The sequence below is a fragment of the Chanos chanos genome, chromosome 15, assembly GCF_902362185.1.
Source record: "Chanos chanos chromosome 15, fChaCha1.1, whole genome shotgun sequence".
NCBI lineage: Eukaryota > Metazoa > Chordata > Actinopteri > Gonorynchiformes > Chanidae > Chanos > Chanos chanos.
Window position 1 is genome coordinate 6966827 of NC_044509.1, and position 16552 is coordinate 6983378.

Genomic DNA, 16552 nt, shown 5'->3' on the forward strand with positions numbered 1-16552 from the left:
TCTATCAGAGTTAATGCCTTTTTCTATAACGAGGCTGTGATAGTCAAGAATATAGCTTGCATTAATGACCTATAGTAATACGAGCCTATAGAGAACATGTTTTTCTTTACTCCAATCGATATTTCTGGGAGTCTGGGACACACATAAGTAGAGATAATAAGCTTCTTCGTTATGGACTTTTTTCCTAGAGGTAAAACAATACCCTTAACTATGTGTGTTTGTCTATGAAGGGAACACTGGCACTCTAAATGACCATACATTAAGCTATTTCCACATACATTTTCACGTTCCTACTAGCTACCCCATATACCATTTTGGTCCTATGAAAATGACTGAAAAATGTTACCATGCCCTGTTTTATTCTAAATAATTGCTGTCCATTAGTGGTAGAGACCTCGAATATTGGCACAAAATAAATAAATTAATTGTATTAATACATTAATTGTATCTGAAGAAAAAATAATGATTGATACCATTTGGGTGCAAAAAAATGTATTCATAATATTCACCCTTATTTAGAGATTCTGCACTTCTTTCCAAATCTAGGGCATGATAGAAAATCAATAGGCATGCAGTACAAACTTTTAATGGTTCATCCATACATGTTTGTCTTCCATCCAACAAAGTTTGGAGAGGCTTGGAATAATACTTTTCAAGATATTAATGCCCAAACATGGCTTCCCAGATAAGGCGTTTTTGAGAGGGTAAAAATGAAATAATATCAAGGGAAATAAATAAATAAATAAATAAATTGGAATTGAACAAAAATATTGTACAGGCCTTAGTTTTGGGACCCAAACATTATACAGACAAACTTTGAACAAAATTTGAGGCGGTGTTGCAATATATATATATATATATATATATATTACGGCAATATATATATATATAATAGTCTATATGCCTGATTCTGACACACGTACACCCTTTCCTTGGGTTTTTGAAAAAGTGCAATGTAGATTTCCTAGCTTGACACTGTTAAGGAAATATATTATAGATATGTTTTTTGGAGTCATTCCTTCAAATATTTACCAAATGTCATCATCAATTTCAAGAACTATCTGTCTTTTCGGTAGCTGCCATTTCCCTTTACTTTGAGGTGTTGATTTTTTTGAGAGGACAAAAATTTCCCTTTGTAAATTCGAGATCAATAGAAGGCAGAAGTGAGGCCATTCTCAGTGCGGAAATCAATGTTCTTTGAGCAAGCGCTCAATGTGTGTTATGAGCTTTGACAGGAACGAAAGGTTGAAAGATGAATATTGTCTGATGTAGGTGCCTTTACTTATTATTCACCACAAATGAGGAAAGGTATGGATTTGACAACATTGTTTGAGAGTCGTTGCTTTGTCAGACTGTTGCATTTTCCAACTCTTTCATTCATCTCCTTACATGCAGCATCTTCTTTTCGTTTAAGCACTACATCATATGTCAAATGGTAATTGTATAATGATTGTATAACTTTATCCAAAAGCAAGTAGGAGTATATTAATCTGGACGGTAAGGAAAAAAGGCGCTGTCCATGCTGTTCATGTCAGTTCGTTGCGTTCTATACCATCCTAATGTATTTGAGGGGGGGGGGGGTTCTCGTCCATGACTTTGCTGAGAGTTGATCAAATCCTTTTTTTCAGTTTCAGGTTCCACTCCTGGCCACAGCTCATGGATTTCCTCACAGAGTATGTTTACAATGAGACTTACTACGACAATGGAACAGAGGCATTCAATGTCACCGAGTGTGAAGCCAAACCCCAGTACAACTACTACGCCATGCTTCTGACGCTTCTCATCTTTGTAATCGTCTTCGGCAATGTGCTGGTGTGCATGGCCGTCTCCAGGGAGAAAGCCCTGCAGACAACCACCAACTATCTGATCGTGAGTCTGGCTGTAGCTGACCTACTGGTGGCTACGCTGGTCATGCCCTGGGTAGTTTACCTGGAGGTAAGGGATTCTTCTTTTGGTATAAGCTTTTAACAAATAAACCCATTCACTTGCGTTTAACGCGGATTTGGGTTTTGATGAGGCGCATGCATAAACCAAATGGTTCGTGAGAAAATTCTGAAGTAAAACTAAGACAGGAAATAAGACGGATGCTTCATATACTTTGATTTAATTGGCTGTGTGAAACTGAACGCTGTTGAAACTGCTTAATTGGATAATTGTCTTTAGAGGTAACTGATCTTCAGGGAAAGGTCCTCAGGGCTTTGCTAAGCCTTGTTGTTAAAGTGTGTGTGTGCCTGTGTGTGTCTCTGTGTGTGTGTGTATGCACGCTATTGCTAAAAGAGGTTGTTATGATGAAAGTGTTTTACAGTGAGAGGATGGGGTCTGGCCATTGTCCTTGCAAAAACTATCCTTTTAATTAGTCATTTGTGGCTCCACAAAGACTGGACAACTTTCTAAAGGCTGATCAAGCACCGTCAAACTGCATTTGGAGGACATTTGAATGTCATTACTTTATATTTAAACTGTATTTTCCACATGTGTCTGATAAGGAACATGCAGTAAAACAATCCAAATTTTACAAGTCGCCAAGATCTCTTATTATATATTCTTTTATTTATTTCGATTATTCGTCGTATATACCGTTTTAATCAGTTGCATGTGAACATTTGTTCGTCTGTCTCTAACCTGAAACTGAATGTGGTAATGGAATATGAGCAAGAGCGCTGTAGTGATGCTTTGCTAATTGGAAGTATTGAGAGCACAACTGCCTGTATCAGTGGAGAGGCTGGGACATGAGTGGTAGAGGTCACTCTGTTGCCCTTGAGTCGATTCTTTTATGGGGGGTGGGGGGGTTACACAATGAAACTGAAAAACAAGTCAATGTGTGGTGTGTTCTCGGCAATCAGAACATTTTACACCTAACCTTTAATCTAGTGTTCCCTTGTAACATTCAGGGGAAAAAAAACACCTCCTCATAAAGCTTTCTCTTGTCCAAGGTATAGACAACATAACAATTTGGTTTTAAATCAGATCCGCCACTAAAAGCCTAGAGTAAAAGTCCCATGAAAATAACACATTTTCATTCAAGAGTCACTGCAAATGTCAACCAGAGAACATGTGTCTAAGAGGAAAAGCACTTCTCATGAACAATGGTGTGACCAATATCTGTATTGATTACGCCTCCAGACAGACTTCGCAGAAGACATTGTTTCTCAGTAGGTTTATACCATAGTGGAAGCAACTTGTGCCAGGCCATTCCATTAAAACAGTTTTATTCTTATTTCTATCCTATTAAATATTATTTTAGCAAACCCTGGAGTTATGAAAATCATAGTTATGTTGCGCTTTAAAACAATAGGATACTTTGAGGTGATGCTTGTTGGCATTTGCGTTCCAGAGGCAGGTTGCTATGGATCCTGTGACTCGTCACAATTGACTCCCGTGGCAGGTCACGTAAAAAAAGAGAGGGACAAAGGAAACTGAGAGCGCGTGCAGTCTCCCTCATGGCTCTCTGACTGAGGGATGTTTTCATGTCAGCTGGTACTGCCAGACAGTAGCCCACTCTCAGGCCACATTGAATTATTCCATTTCATCTGAGCTAGGCTTAGTCACATTGGCTGAAGGATTGGAATATAAAGCATGTTATATATACTGTGTGTGTGTGTGTGTGTGTGTTTGTATACCATCATATATATATATATACCGTTATATCAGAGGTGTCTTGTGATATATAATCTTGATCAGTTTTGTTTTATCATCTTTACTTTTTCTGAACAATGAAGGAGTAGGGCAATTTGAAAAAAAAAAGTTTCAATATTCAAACATTTATTGTATGCAGCACTGAGTTTGACAGGTCATTGCTCATTATCTGACAGGCTGCTCTTGTATGAGTTGTTTTCGTTGCTGAGTAAGGCTCCCAGTGTGAGCCATTTTAATTATGATCCTAGCCAACCATTTGTTATGAAAACATTTCTGGACCATGAGGAAAAAAAAAAAAAAAAAAAAAAGGATGCAAGCATATTTTACATGCTTACAGGTAACTAGAACAATGTTCTGTGGACAGAAGGTAGGGGGATGCTTTCTGTTTGAAAAGAGGTTCGGTTTCACTTACAGCTAGTTTTGTAATGATGAAATCATATTGCAAGTGCGGCTGTATCAAAGGAATGGTATTCGTATTCTTCAATCTGTTCTAAGTTTTGAAGGCGGTGAAGAGTTGGGGTGGATGGTTGTCACGTCACCTCGGTTCAACTACCTCCCCTCAATGGGACTGAGAGTTTGGGTTTATTAATTGACCAATTGATTTGACTGACAGTCAGTGTGAATGCCAATGTTGTGCTGCTCAATTTCCCAATTGAGTTTTCCAGAGCTCCTATCTGACTCTCTCACCTGAGCCACCTACTTTCCATTCCGCCAATGCGCAGCGCCTTAAATTTATTCGTTCCCCGTTCGAAATGTCAGGCAATCTATAAAGCCACGTAGCTTATGTATCACACTTGCAAGTCTTACGTAATAAGCATCTTATCTTATGCAATAAGTACCAGGTAGCGAACCAATTTATTCACCCCTCCTTTTTTCAAAGCGGCAAGGTAAACCCAGTTACTAGCTGCATTTCTCAAATGCAGAATTGCTTATTATGTTCACACCTTAGCTCTCTACTGAGTATCAAGGGAACATTAAACTTTACCCAGTTTAATTTACCTCTTTACATTTCATTGTCAAGAAACTGAGTGGAAAAAGGGGAAAACAGCCTGTAGCAACTATAAGTCAGTGCAAATAACCCATATAACTGTTACATAACTGAGAGACAAAGATAAAATGAAAAAAAAATGTTGTAATTGTACCAAAATTGTACCAAAAAATAATACAAATGTAAATGTAACTCCATTGCTATATTGGGATATTTGTTTTTGCATCCAGGAGACCTCAGTAGTCTTAGGAGACTGTACAGTTGCAGTAAATAAGTCCAAAATCAAACTGTTTACTCTTTGTGTTGCCTTATCAATGAGAAAATATAACTGATTTTATTCTGAATCTAATGCTTGAATAACACAGTAACAATTCTTTCATTCTTGCACTCAAAATAGTAGTTATGAGTTTTTGTATTACTCTACAGTCGATATGAAGCTAGTACCTACCTGCCTAATGTTAAGGTGCAATTTCAGTTTGCGTATACATTATTGAGGGACTTCTGTGGTTTCAGAAATACTGTTTCACTTACAATCAACTTGTCCGTGACCCACTTTATCTGTAGCATAAAAAAAGTAGCTTCCTCATTTGCAAAGACTAATAATTCTGCAAAACTGAGTTGTCACACGTTTTTCTCAAATTCTAATATAGCAGAATTCATGGTTGATATGATGTGATATTCATGGTTGATATGACGTGGGCATAAAACCAGTCGGGGATTCCAACAGAGACAATAATATGTTCCCTTGAGCTTGACAGATGAAAGTAATAAGTGGCCAACAAGGAGTTCAAAGCATTGTTGTAGGAAAAAGACAGAGACAATAGCATTGATCAGGAAACGAACCCCATAAATCTTCCACCTCTCTCGTCTCCAGATCAGGAATAGTGTGTTTTACAGATAGAAAAAAGAAGCATAGGTGGTTTTCCCCGATGCCCCAGATTCTTGTGCCCGTGGGATGCTGGAGAGTTGTCAGCTGTGATAGAGAGATTCTGTGATTCGGGAAATCAGGACACAGAAAGCAGCTCCACTTTGTCACAACAGCAGATGTTCTCATCAAGACTTGTGATATGTGAGGATAACTGAGATAAATTGCTGACTGAGCTAAGAATGGATACCATCGGTGTAAAAAAAAAAAAAAAGCCCTGGAGAGCATCAATTAAGACTGGTCATTTTGCATAGATAAAAAAATCGTAGGGGACCCAACACTTAGTTCTGTGGAACACTGGGGGAAAAAGAGAGAGAGATGTCATCTTTTAAAGGCAATTTATGTGAAATTGTGCTGTCCAGGAGTTCCAGGATGAAGCAAAACTTTGTTTATTAGATCATGTCTGGGGTTTTGATTTAAAGGATGAGCTCAAATACATGTAAGCAGTGTCAGAGAAACTGGCAAGAGAGAGAGAGAGAGAAGGCTGACAGAGAGCAGAACTTCTTTTACCTCAAAGAAATAGGAAGAAAAAGATTGCATCCCTGAAAAGTTTGACCTATGAATAATATTAACTTTTTTCCCAAGCATGTCTCCATCTCCTCTACATTAAGATAATGGATGTCTGAAATTTTTGGTCACTTTAGGACCAAAGAGAAGTTCAATAAAAGTTGGTTATGTGAGGTTTTTTTTTGTTGTTGTTTGTTTGTTTAATAGAATTTATATTTCTAAGAGAAATCTCTTTGAGGTCAAGATCTCTTTTTCAGTGGTTTCATGTTCAGATTAAGAAATGAGACATTTACATGCTACAGGGAAAAAAAAAATCCTGAAGACAGGACAAGTAAAGAAAAAAAAATATTGAGTAAGCATTTAAGTCAGCAGGAACGCTGCACCTCACTCACCTCCTTCACACAGTATGTAGTAGGGGTCAGGCAGCCAGCAGTATTAACTCTTAAGTCTGTTGTCAGCTGTGCTAGTTTGAATATGTCAAACCAGGAGACCATGTCAGAACAGACACTAAGAGCAAAGATTTTAGAATAGAAGCCTCTGTCTCAGGAGGCAGATGTTAAAAGGGTTCAGCTGAGGGTTGAGATGACAGAACAGCAAAAAAGAGCCTGGCGAAGATGAATTTGCAGACGCCCCTCAGAGAGATGTAGTGAGATATGGAGAAAAGGAGACATAAAAGCGAACTAGAACATAAAATAGGGTCGCTGACCGGACATACTTCGGTTCTTGTTAAGAAGAAATCTGAACTTGTTGTCCGCCCATGGGAGGCCCAGAAACGAATGAGAAAAGATGTGGATGAACAGAGAAACAAAGGACGCCAAACTCGCCGCCAAACTGAGAGTTGCCGTCTCCCGTAAGATGTGGTAGACTGCCACTCTTGAGAAAGCAGCTGAGGAAAGTTACCCGTTCATCCAGAACATTCTAAAACATACTGGCAGCGGGGCCAGAACCAAACAATGACATCAATTTATATGGACACTGCAGGAAATTCAAATGAGGATACAGACTCAGGGCAGAAAGGGAAGAGAGCAAACATTTCCATGAGGAGGAGATAAGAGAGGCTGTATTCCCACACTGACTGATGGCTTTGTGGCGTTGAATTTTAAACAAAGAGGTGCGTGTGGACGAGTGTGACTTGAGTGGATGCATTCTCTAGAATATTCCGTGACTCTGTAAGAATAAAAGAGTCATAACTGTCAGCAAAGAAGTCAGGCGTGTCCATGGGCCTCGGTTTGTTTTGAAACGTGCTGGGGACAACGACTGGTTTCGACACATTCACACCTTTTTTCAGTGGTGGGGACAAATTGGGCCAAGGCAAAAAGTGGTGGGGACATGTTCCCAGCGTCCCCAGTGTCTCCAGCGTAAATGACACCTATGGGTGTGTCATTAGCTGACTAACAGTTAAAGTAGTTCCCGCTGTTGTCAGATCCACAGATGATGAGTATGTCAGATAGACAAGGACCGTCAGAGGCGCGACAGTGAAGAGAAATATTTAGCCTCAAACAAGTGAAGGAACAGAGTATACACAGATATGAAAGAAAAAAGAGTTACTAATACCATTAGTATGTTATTAAAAAATGATATTAGAATATTATTTTGAATATGTGTATATGCAAAAGCAATAATGTGACCAGCGATTGGTGCATTACAAATACCCTGACCAGTGGTGAACAACGCAAAAACCTTCGCCACTGGTAACACTGACTTAATTAATTTGCAAAAAGCTTTAATAGGCTTCATAGCCTTAGTACACAATGGCCATACAGCAGAGCAGCGTTGGCTTGTCACCATGTCAAGTTAATGAAAGGAATGGACTGGAATGGAACTTGGCAGTGGAAATAGTATTCAATAAACAACTGCATAATTACAGTAGGACAGTCAAAATATCAGTGGTTACCCAACCCTACCGTGGCTTCAGCTCATGAATAATTGTTCAGAGCATAACTACACATGTGTATGCATACACTCATTAAAAAAACCCTATAAGGCCAGGCTGGTGACACAGGCAGCCACTGACCCTGCTGGAATGGAAAGGAAGTCAGTATTAAACTTGTCCTAATGACAAATTAAATAAGTTTTCACTGCAGTGCAGTCACACAACCAGTTACATCCACTCAAATCCAGCCAAATCCATTTGTGGAAACACAGAGATGGCCACACTTCTTGAAAAAGAGTCTTCTTTAAGCTCTAAAATGTAACTGGACAAAGGCTTAAAAGTGTATTTCCGCAGCTAATTTAGGAGAAATATTGTCAAAAAAAACCAAAAAACACCTTGACCTGAGGGAAAAATCAGGGACAACGTATATTTTCACTACCACAGGAAATATGCTATATACGGATTTTTTTTTCTAATGTTTATTGTGTTGTTTCCTTTTTAAAAGACCTTAAAATAGAAAAAAGGAAGTAGAGTAAAATCATTTGCTCTGTACTTTTTCCTGTCATTGTTGTTGACCGAATATATACAACTGTCCCGTGATCCAAATGTTAATGTCTTTTTCTCCAGCCATATTGACAGCGACAGATCCAGAACCAGAAATTGCGCAAACTTATAAGATATAGTTATGTCAACATGTAAAACATAAATGTTTAGTGAGATGTCCAGAAAAACAAAATGTACATCTTGCAGTAGCAATACTGATTATGGGGATAAATCCACACACTCCTAATTGTGAATAGCAGACGGTTCAGGATCAGTGAGCATGGATTTAAGTATTTGTGCCCCTTTAAAGAACCGTGCGTTGCGCAAAGTGGAGGTTAGGATCCATTTTTGTGGTTTAATAAAATTATGCAACAATAAAAGATGTTTTGCATAAAAAGTGCACGGTGATGTGCTTTCAAGTGTGCGTCTCTTCTTTAAATACGCATTTCTCTTTGCTTACCCATTTACTTGGCCATTAGAAACATGTTACATGTGTTTGAGTAGAGACCTGATGGCTTTTCAGAATTAATGAAAAATAAATAAATTACACAGCTGAATCCAAGTACCTTGGCCTAATAGAATATGATTAAAAATTAATTGATTCACTTAAAGACTGTTTGATGAATATTTTAGGAGTAGGTATGCTGGTAAGATCTTCCTTTTGAAAAGGAGGTTGTAAAACTGAATCATATGTAATGGGTAGCAACATTATAACGTGTGCCTTTCATTCACAGTCATCTATTCATATTAAAATGCTTCTGATATAGAGGGTTTTTTTCAGTTCAATACAGCTGGAGAAAGCTGTTTCCCTTTAATAGAGTTACTCTCTTGAAACCTGTTTTTTTTTTTTTTTTCCTCCTCTGAGGCGTTTTTATTAAGATTTTACAAGTCATTTTTTTCCAGTAAAGCCAAAAACGCACAACAGGGAATATTAACAGAGCTCAAGTAGAAACTAAAATGATGACAGATGGTTGCTACAGGCGCCGCTACGTCATGAAGAAGAGACAGAATGAGATAAATCAGTGAACTCAATGAACATACAAATAAGTTCATGAAAATACATCTTCATATATGTTAAATGCATGAATCAAGGAAGGCTCAACCGGAAGAACTCAGACACAGTTCCGTGGAACTGTGTAGTTGTAGTTTAGGTGAGGCATCCATATATTAAAAAGCATGTCCGTTGACGGGCTCATCGTACTTGACAAAAACTCCATGGGAATACTTTCTTTTATAAGTTTGAGCCAGTTTTTGATAGAAGGAGCTTTCTCAGATATCCAAGACATCAAAATATTCTTTCTGGCAGCAAAAGTCAGAATATCCTACAATCTTCTTTGTGATTTTTATCTAGGAATCTTCCGCTAGGGATGCTCAAAATAAGTGAAATGGTGTCTAGATCCAATCCAAAGATATCTCTAGTAATATGTATAATCCTGTCCCAGTATTTCTGAATTTTATGACACATAAAATCAGTATATTCCACAACTGAGACTTTGGAACAGAAAGGAGAGGATTTTGGGTCAATTTTGTATCTAATGTAAGGTGTAATGTGTAGCCAATGCAGTTTTCTGAGCTGGATAGCTCAAACCCTATTACAGACAGAACCCCATTACTGAAACCACATTTCTTCTTGCTTGGTCCCAGATCAGTTACCATTCATCATTTCAAAAATTGACTGCAAAATCCTTGCCCAAGGTCTGCCAAAGTCCCTCTGTGTCTACTGCACAGATTGTTCTCAGAGCTGGATAGAAACATGGTATTTATTTCCACATTGGGCCTTTTAGCAAAACTTTTTCTATGTTGGATAAGGTCACATCAGTATTAAGAGCAGCCTTTTTATACATGAAATCTCCAAGCTGTAGGTAACTAAAAAAAAGACTGTCTTGACAAATTAAACATTGTGGTTAATTACTCATTAGACATAAGCGATGTGCCCTCAAACACATCCTTCAGTTGAACAATTCCAGGGGCACTCCATATCCTGAACCCTGCATCCATTTCCTGTGGTAGAAAATCTGTGTTATTCTGAATTGGCGTGGGGGCTTAGGTAAAATGTAGCCCATCCTCCAGCTTACGAGCTAAGAACCAGCCCTTAAGAGTGTTTTGTACTGGGCTGTCATGAAGGCCTTTCACCTTTTTAGAGTCGCCCACAAATAGGAGATTTCGTAACAAGCCTCATCAAGTGGGGGTCATTCTTGCGCCGCTCTGCAGCAAAACAGAATTGATGGGCCCGTTGACACAATTTAATATTGGGAACATCTAATCCATCCCGTAAATTATAATCCTGCCATTTTAGGTTTGGCTTTGCTTTGCTTCACAAGAAGGAACACACCCAGTCACTGAGTTCCTTCACAACTTCATTTGAATCAAAAATAGATGATAATGTGGGTGCATGCAGTAAACGTGAATAATAATGAATAATGTTCATCTTCATCACAGCGGCTCTCCCCAACCACAGCAATAAACTTGAATAATAGCTTGAATATGACAGTAAGCTTGAATAATAATGAATAATAGTCATCTTCATCACAGCAGTTCTCCCCACAACAACAGAAGGACAGTCTAGCTGTTTAAGTCACTGTGAAAGATATGTTGGCAGAAATTAGATTTAAACATGTGTTTGAATGTAGGGGTGATATTAGAACCCAAATACACCATATGGCCAAAAGTATGTGGACACTTGACCATCACACCTATATGAGCTTATTGGACATCCCATTCCAAAATCACAGGCATTAATATGGAGTCCCCACCAAATTCGTCAAACCATGTCTTTATGGACGTTGCTTTGTGCGCAGTGGCATAGTCATGCTGGAATGGGAAAGGGCCTTCCCCAAATTGTTGCCACAAAGTTGGAGGCATACAATTGTCTAAAATGTCTTTGTATGCTGTAGCATTCATTTTACCCTTCACTGGAGCTAAGCTGCCTAGTCCAAACCCTAAATAACAGCCCCAGACCATTATCCCTCTTCCTCCTCCAAACTTTACAGTAGGCACTGTGTACTCCGGTGGGTACAGCTCTCCTGGCATCTGCCAAACCTAGACTTGTCCATCAGACTGCCAGATAGTGAAGCTAGAGGCATAGTGACAGGTTTTGTGAAGTTTATCTTATATTCGGGAAAAAATCCAAATAAATTTATTACATCTACCAAACGTAGTGACAGATGTATCTGGGTTTGGCAAGAAGAGCAGGATGTTGTCTGCATAAAAGTGTTATTTTGTGTAGTTTTGTTACTCATTGTCACCCCAGCCTTTTAACTACAGAGTCCCACCCCGTGGTTCTGTGAGTGGATCAACAGCAACAGGAAAAAATTCTGATGCACTAGAGCCTCTTGAAGCAATGTAACTTAACCTAATACTTAACCTTGGTCCAGCTAAATTAATGACTCATACCAGTTATGATCTATGAATTTCTTTTAAGGTTCAGTTAGCTTTTTTATACAAAAGAATGAGTAAGACCGAGGCCAGCAAAAGCACACAGTAAGGTTCTGTTAAAGCTTGCCTCATGAAATACCTCTTAAACTGTGCATGCAGAATGTGTTATGGCACATTTCACAAATGTTAAAAGGTATGAACTATGAATTTATGCCCATACACACACACACACACACACACACATACATACACACATACATACACACACATTTTCAGTGCGTCGTGATCTGTGTCTATTATCTGCTCTGTGTCAATATGTGTCCAGCCAGCTAGCAGGGTCTCACTATAGCTGATTATCTGAAATGCAGACAGAGCCACTTTTACTTTGTATTTGATGTAATTTATTAGAGTTTGTTAACACTGCTTATAAGTTTTGCTTTTTATATATCTATATCCGTTTGTCTCTAACCAGTACCTTTGTGTTGCAGGTGGTTGGAGAGTGGCGGTTTAGTAAAATCCACTGTGACATCTTTGTCACACTGGATGTCATGATGTGCACTGCCAGCATTCTTAATCTGTGTGCTATTAGTATTGACAGGTGGGTCACTCTACCGCAGCTCTCGCAGGGCTGAGAAATTACCTTACTGACTGATGTGAATATTACAGATCAATATCTCTGTGTGTGTGTGTGTGTGTGTGTGAGTGTGTGTGAGAGAGAGAGAGAGGGAGAGAGAGAGAGAGAGAGAGAGAGAGAGAGAGAGAGAGATTGTGCGTGCGTGTGTGTGTGTGTGTGTGTGTGTGTGTGTGTGTGTGTGAGTTTGTGTGCGTTTTGGGAAGGGGGTATGTGTGTTTTAGAACACTGACAAGTTAGTATGTTTCCAGGTTCAGGGAAGGAACTATGGCCCACAAGAGTTGTGGATTCAGGGTGCACGTGTCGTACTCTGTAGCTCTTTAGCTGTGTTTCTAGATGGTTCACTGTGGTGAGGACATGAACTCATATCATGGTTCAGCACTTTACTGTTTGTTCATTTGGAAGAGCTTGTCATTCCTGTGTGAATCAGAACATGTCAGATACCAGTATATACATACCAGTATTTCCAATATGACCCGGTGTATTTCAATAGAACTGTAAAAAAAATTGTACTGAGCAGTTTCCTTGGTAGGGGTGATAATGGTGATGATGATGATGATCATCATCATCAGGATGATGACGATTATAATGATGCACATGTGTAGCGTCGGAACTTTATGATGTGCTGTAAATGTTTCAGTAGGAAATGCTTTTTTTTCCTGATTTCTCACTCTCTGTCTCTCTCTCTCTCTCTCTTTCTCTCTCTTTCTCTCTCCTCCATATTGCTCCTTTCTCTGATTAACACACCCACACCCTCCTCCCTCTTCTCATTGGACTCCTCACACAGGTACACAGCGGTTGCCATGCCGATGTTGTATAACACACGCTACAGCTCCAAGCGACGTGTCACAGTAATGATCTCAGTGGTTTGGATTTTGTCTTTTGCAATATCCTGCCCCCTGTTGTTTGGGTTGAATAACACAGGTAATGAAAACATCTCGTAATCTTTTTAGTAACATTCATTTCTTAAGGCTTGCACACTCAAGGCTGATCAAGATGTTCTATTAGGCATTTCCTCAGCAACACTAACACACTGAGCTTCAAAAAAAGTGAAAAACTTACACTTATCATTGCATTAAAATCTTTTTTTTTTATCGCAGTGTCGCAGTGTCTGGTGTGATATATTCTAGTTTGAATATCATACATGGAATTGTTGTTTTAATTTTGTTCCCGTTTGATGCATTTGTTGTTGTTGTTTTTTTTCAGCAACACGAGATGGTGCAGTGTGCGAAATAGCCAACCCGGCTTTCGTGGTCTACTCCTCTATCATGTCCTTCTACGTGCCCTTTATCATCACTCTGCTCGTCTACGTGCAGATTTACGTGGTCCTCCGGAAACGCCAGAAACGGGTCAACACCAAACGCAGCTGCCAGAGGACGGACGTCGATACGCACACCCCTCTGAAGGTGACACGAGCTGTTAAAGGAGACTCTGAGAGAACGGGGAGAAAAAAAAAAAGAGAAAACCCAGATAACAGACAGCGTAGTATATTAAATACGTTGTCGGAAGGTCAGCAGAAGAATCTTTGTTGCCGGAATACACAGGGACCAGCTGTTGAAATGAATCATTCCAAAGATATGCTAATGCCAAGACCTATAGCACTGACTGCTAACCTCCTCTAGGGCTTTGAAATCAAGCTATGTTTAGTAGCAAGGCTTCATTCTAAATTAATTTCCTTGGTCTTTGTGAAACACTTAGTATTAGATTATGTATAATAGTAGGTATTTGATGAGAACACATTATGGAAATTTTGAAAGCTTTTTTTTTTTTTTTTCTTTAGCAGCTGCATTTGTTTATGGGGTCATTTGCTTGCTCCATACAAAATAAGCATTACCCAATGGACTGATTTAAAATGGGATCATTAAAGCCTGGAAAACAGGCACCGTGCCATCATTTAGAGGTTCCTCTATAATTAGTAAATTGTAAAATGCTGGTGTCTTTAAGTTTCAGTATGTCAGAACTAAAGGAGTGTAGCTCTTCACTTACTTTCATGTTCTATTTTCTTGTCTTCACTGAAGCGTCTTTAATGATTAGTTTGACATGACCCTCGTAACCTTTTCCTATTGATTTTTTTGTGTGGTAACTGGTGTATAATTGCCATTACAGATCGATGAGTTCAGCTTTTGCTTTTTCCATAGAAAAACTGAGCTTTCTGTGGTACTTTCAAATGAACTAAGCAGTAAATTTCTCCTTTTTTTTTTTTATTCAATGATCGTTCTCCTTGCCTAAGACTTTAAATTGCTTTTGGCTTTAAGGGAACAGGCACAGTACATAGCAGCGGGTCTTGTCAGTGGTTTCCTAAAGTCATTACCTTTAGCATGAACCATGCACTTATGCCTCTTTTCATTGTCATTGCTTTAGGAGAAATGTACTCACCCAGAGGATGTCAAACTGTGCACGGTGATTGTGAAGACTAATGGGAATTTACCCGTCAAAAACAAGAAAACCGTATGTCACTTAAATAACGCTTCACCTTAATTGCACAATCTTAATATGTCCTGAACTGAAATGGACTTGGCTGAGAACACAATGTGTAATGCATGATAAACAAATATTGGATTTGTGCAGATTTTGTCTCTGTCTTTTCAATAACACAAATATGATTTTTTTTTTTTTCTTTTACTGAATATTCATCTCTGCCTGTTTATAAAAAGAGTGAGTCACTCATTTGATTAGAATGCTACTCTACATGCCTGCTGACAGTTTTCTTTTGAATTAGTCGTTATTGGCAGTTCATTTATCATTTGTACACCTAATTAGGGGCTATTAGACTACAAGCAATGCATCAGACATTTGCATACTTGATTTTTCTTTTAGTGGGTGGCTTTTTACCCCATTTACGTGGATTTGTTGCTGTTGTTGTTGCTGTTGTCATCTTCTTTTTCTTCTTCTTCTTCTTCTTCCTCTTCTTCTTCATTATTGCCTGACCTCTCTGTAACTCTGTATGTTACCTTCTGTTGCAGCTTCTGATAAAGGAGGTGCAGCACCAGTGCAGTGATGTAGAAATGGATCCCATGACAAGTACCAGTCCTCCAGAGAAGAAAAGGCTGGCATCCACAGCAGCTGGCAACCTGTTAGCAAACCCATGCCCGAGCAATGCCCCTCCCTCTCAGACCGAGTGCCAGGCCAACGGAGACGAGAAGAATGGGCACACCAAGGAAGTCCAGACCCCCAAAGGGGCCAAAGCCTTTGAAACCCAAGCCTTACCCAACGGCAAGACCCGTACCACGGTTACCAAGACAATGAGCAAGAGGAAGATTTCTCAACATAAAGAAAAGAAGGCCACTCAGATGTTAGCCATCGTTCTAGGTAAGCAAGCTATGTCGCTATCACTCTCAATCTTTTCATTTCACATGAAACTGCTCACCTGAAACCGATCGTGATGAAACCAGTGTGCACCATAAGCGTCCTCGGACTGAAGGTCCGTTTGTTCGCCATGGGAAACGTTACATTATGATTACTGTATCTTTTTCAGGTGTTTTCATTATATGCTGGTTGCCCTTCTTCATCACGCACATTTTGAAGACACATTGCACAAACTGCTTTGTACCTCTGGAAATGTATAACGCCTTCACGTGGCTAGGCTACGTGAACAGCGCCGTGAATCCCATCATATACACCACCTTCAACGTGGAGTTCAGAAAAGCTTTCATAAAGATATTGCACTGCTGAGAACATTGCTCGCTGATCCGCCCAAGGAGCGAAGCCGATTGATTGATATGTGGACGTGTGGATTTCCGTGAGAGGTTAGTGCATCATCTCACTCCTCTCCAGACGATGGACTAAGAAAGAATGCGCCTGATCAAGCACTCATCTCATGACGTTAGAGCTTTTTTGGTCACTACTCAGATGAATGTAATTGTCAAACTTTATCTGTGTAATACTGTGTTCAGTCTTTAAGGGGAAGTTCAGCCATGTTGACATATTGGTCCATTTGGACAGTTACCTCTGTGTGATCAAATGGTTAATGTGAATTTTTCTAGAGATCAATTTTTCTTCTTTCTGAAATCATTTCTTAGATCAATGCTCTATGTTGTTTACGTTTTGAAACCCAGAATACATAGTATATATAGT

At 39.2% G+C, this 16552-nt stretch overlaps 1 protein-coding gene across 1 annotated transcript; it reads left to right on the top strand.

The window, feature by feature from the left end:
• The first annotated feature begins 1656 nt into the window (after positions 1 to 1656).
• drd2b (dopamine receptor D2b) lies at positions 1657 to 16150 on the top strand. Its single transcript, XM_030792547.1, has 7 exons — positions 1657 to 1935; positions 12336 to 12445; positions 13266 to 13402; positions 13685 to 13884; positions 14840 to 14926; positions 15442 to 15787; positions 15954 to 16150. Exons 1-7 carry the CDS (start codon positions 1657 to 1659, stop codon positions 16148 to 16150), a joined length of 1356 nt encoding a protein of 451 aa, XP_030648407.1.
• The last annotated feature ends 402 nt before the right edge of the window (positions 16151 to 16552 follow it).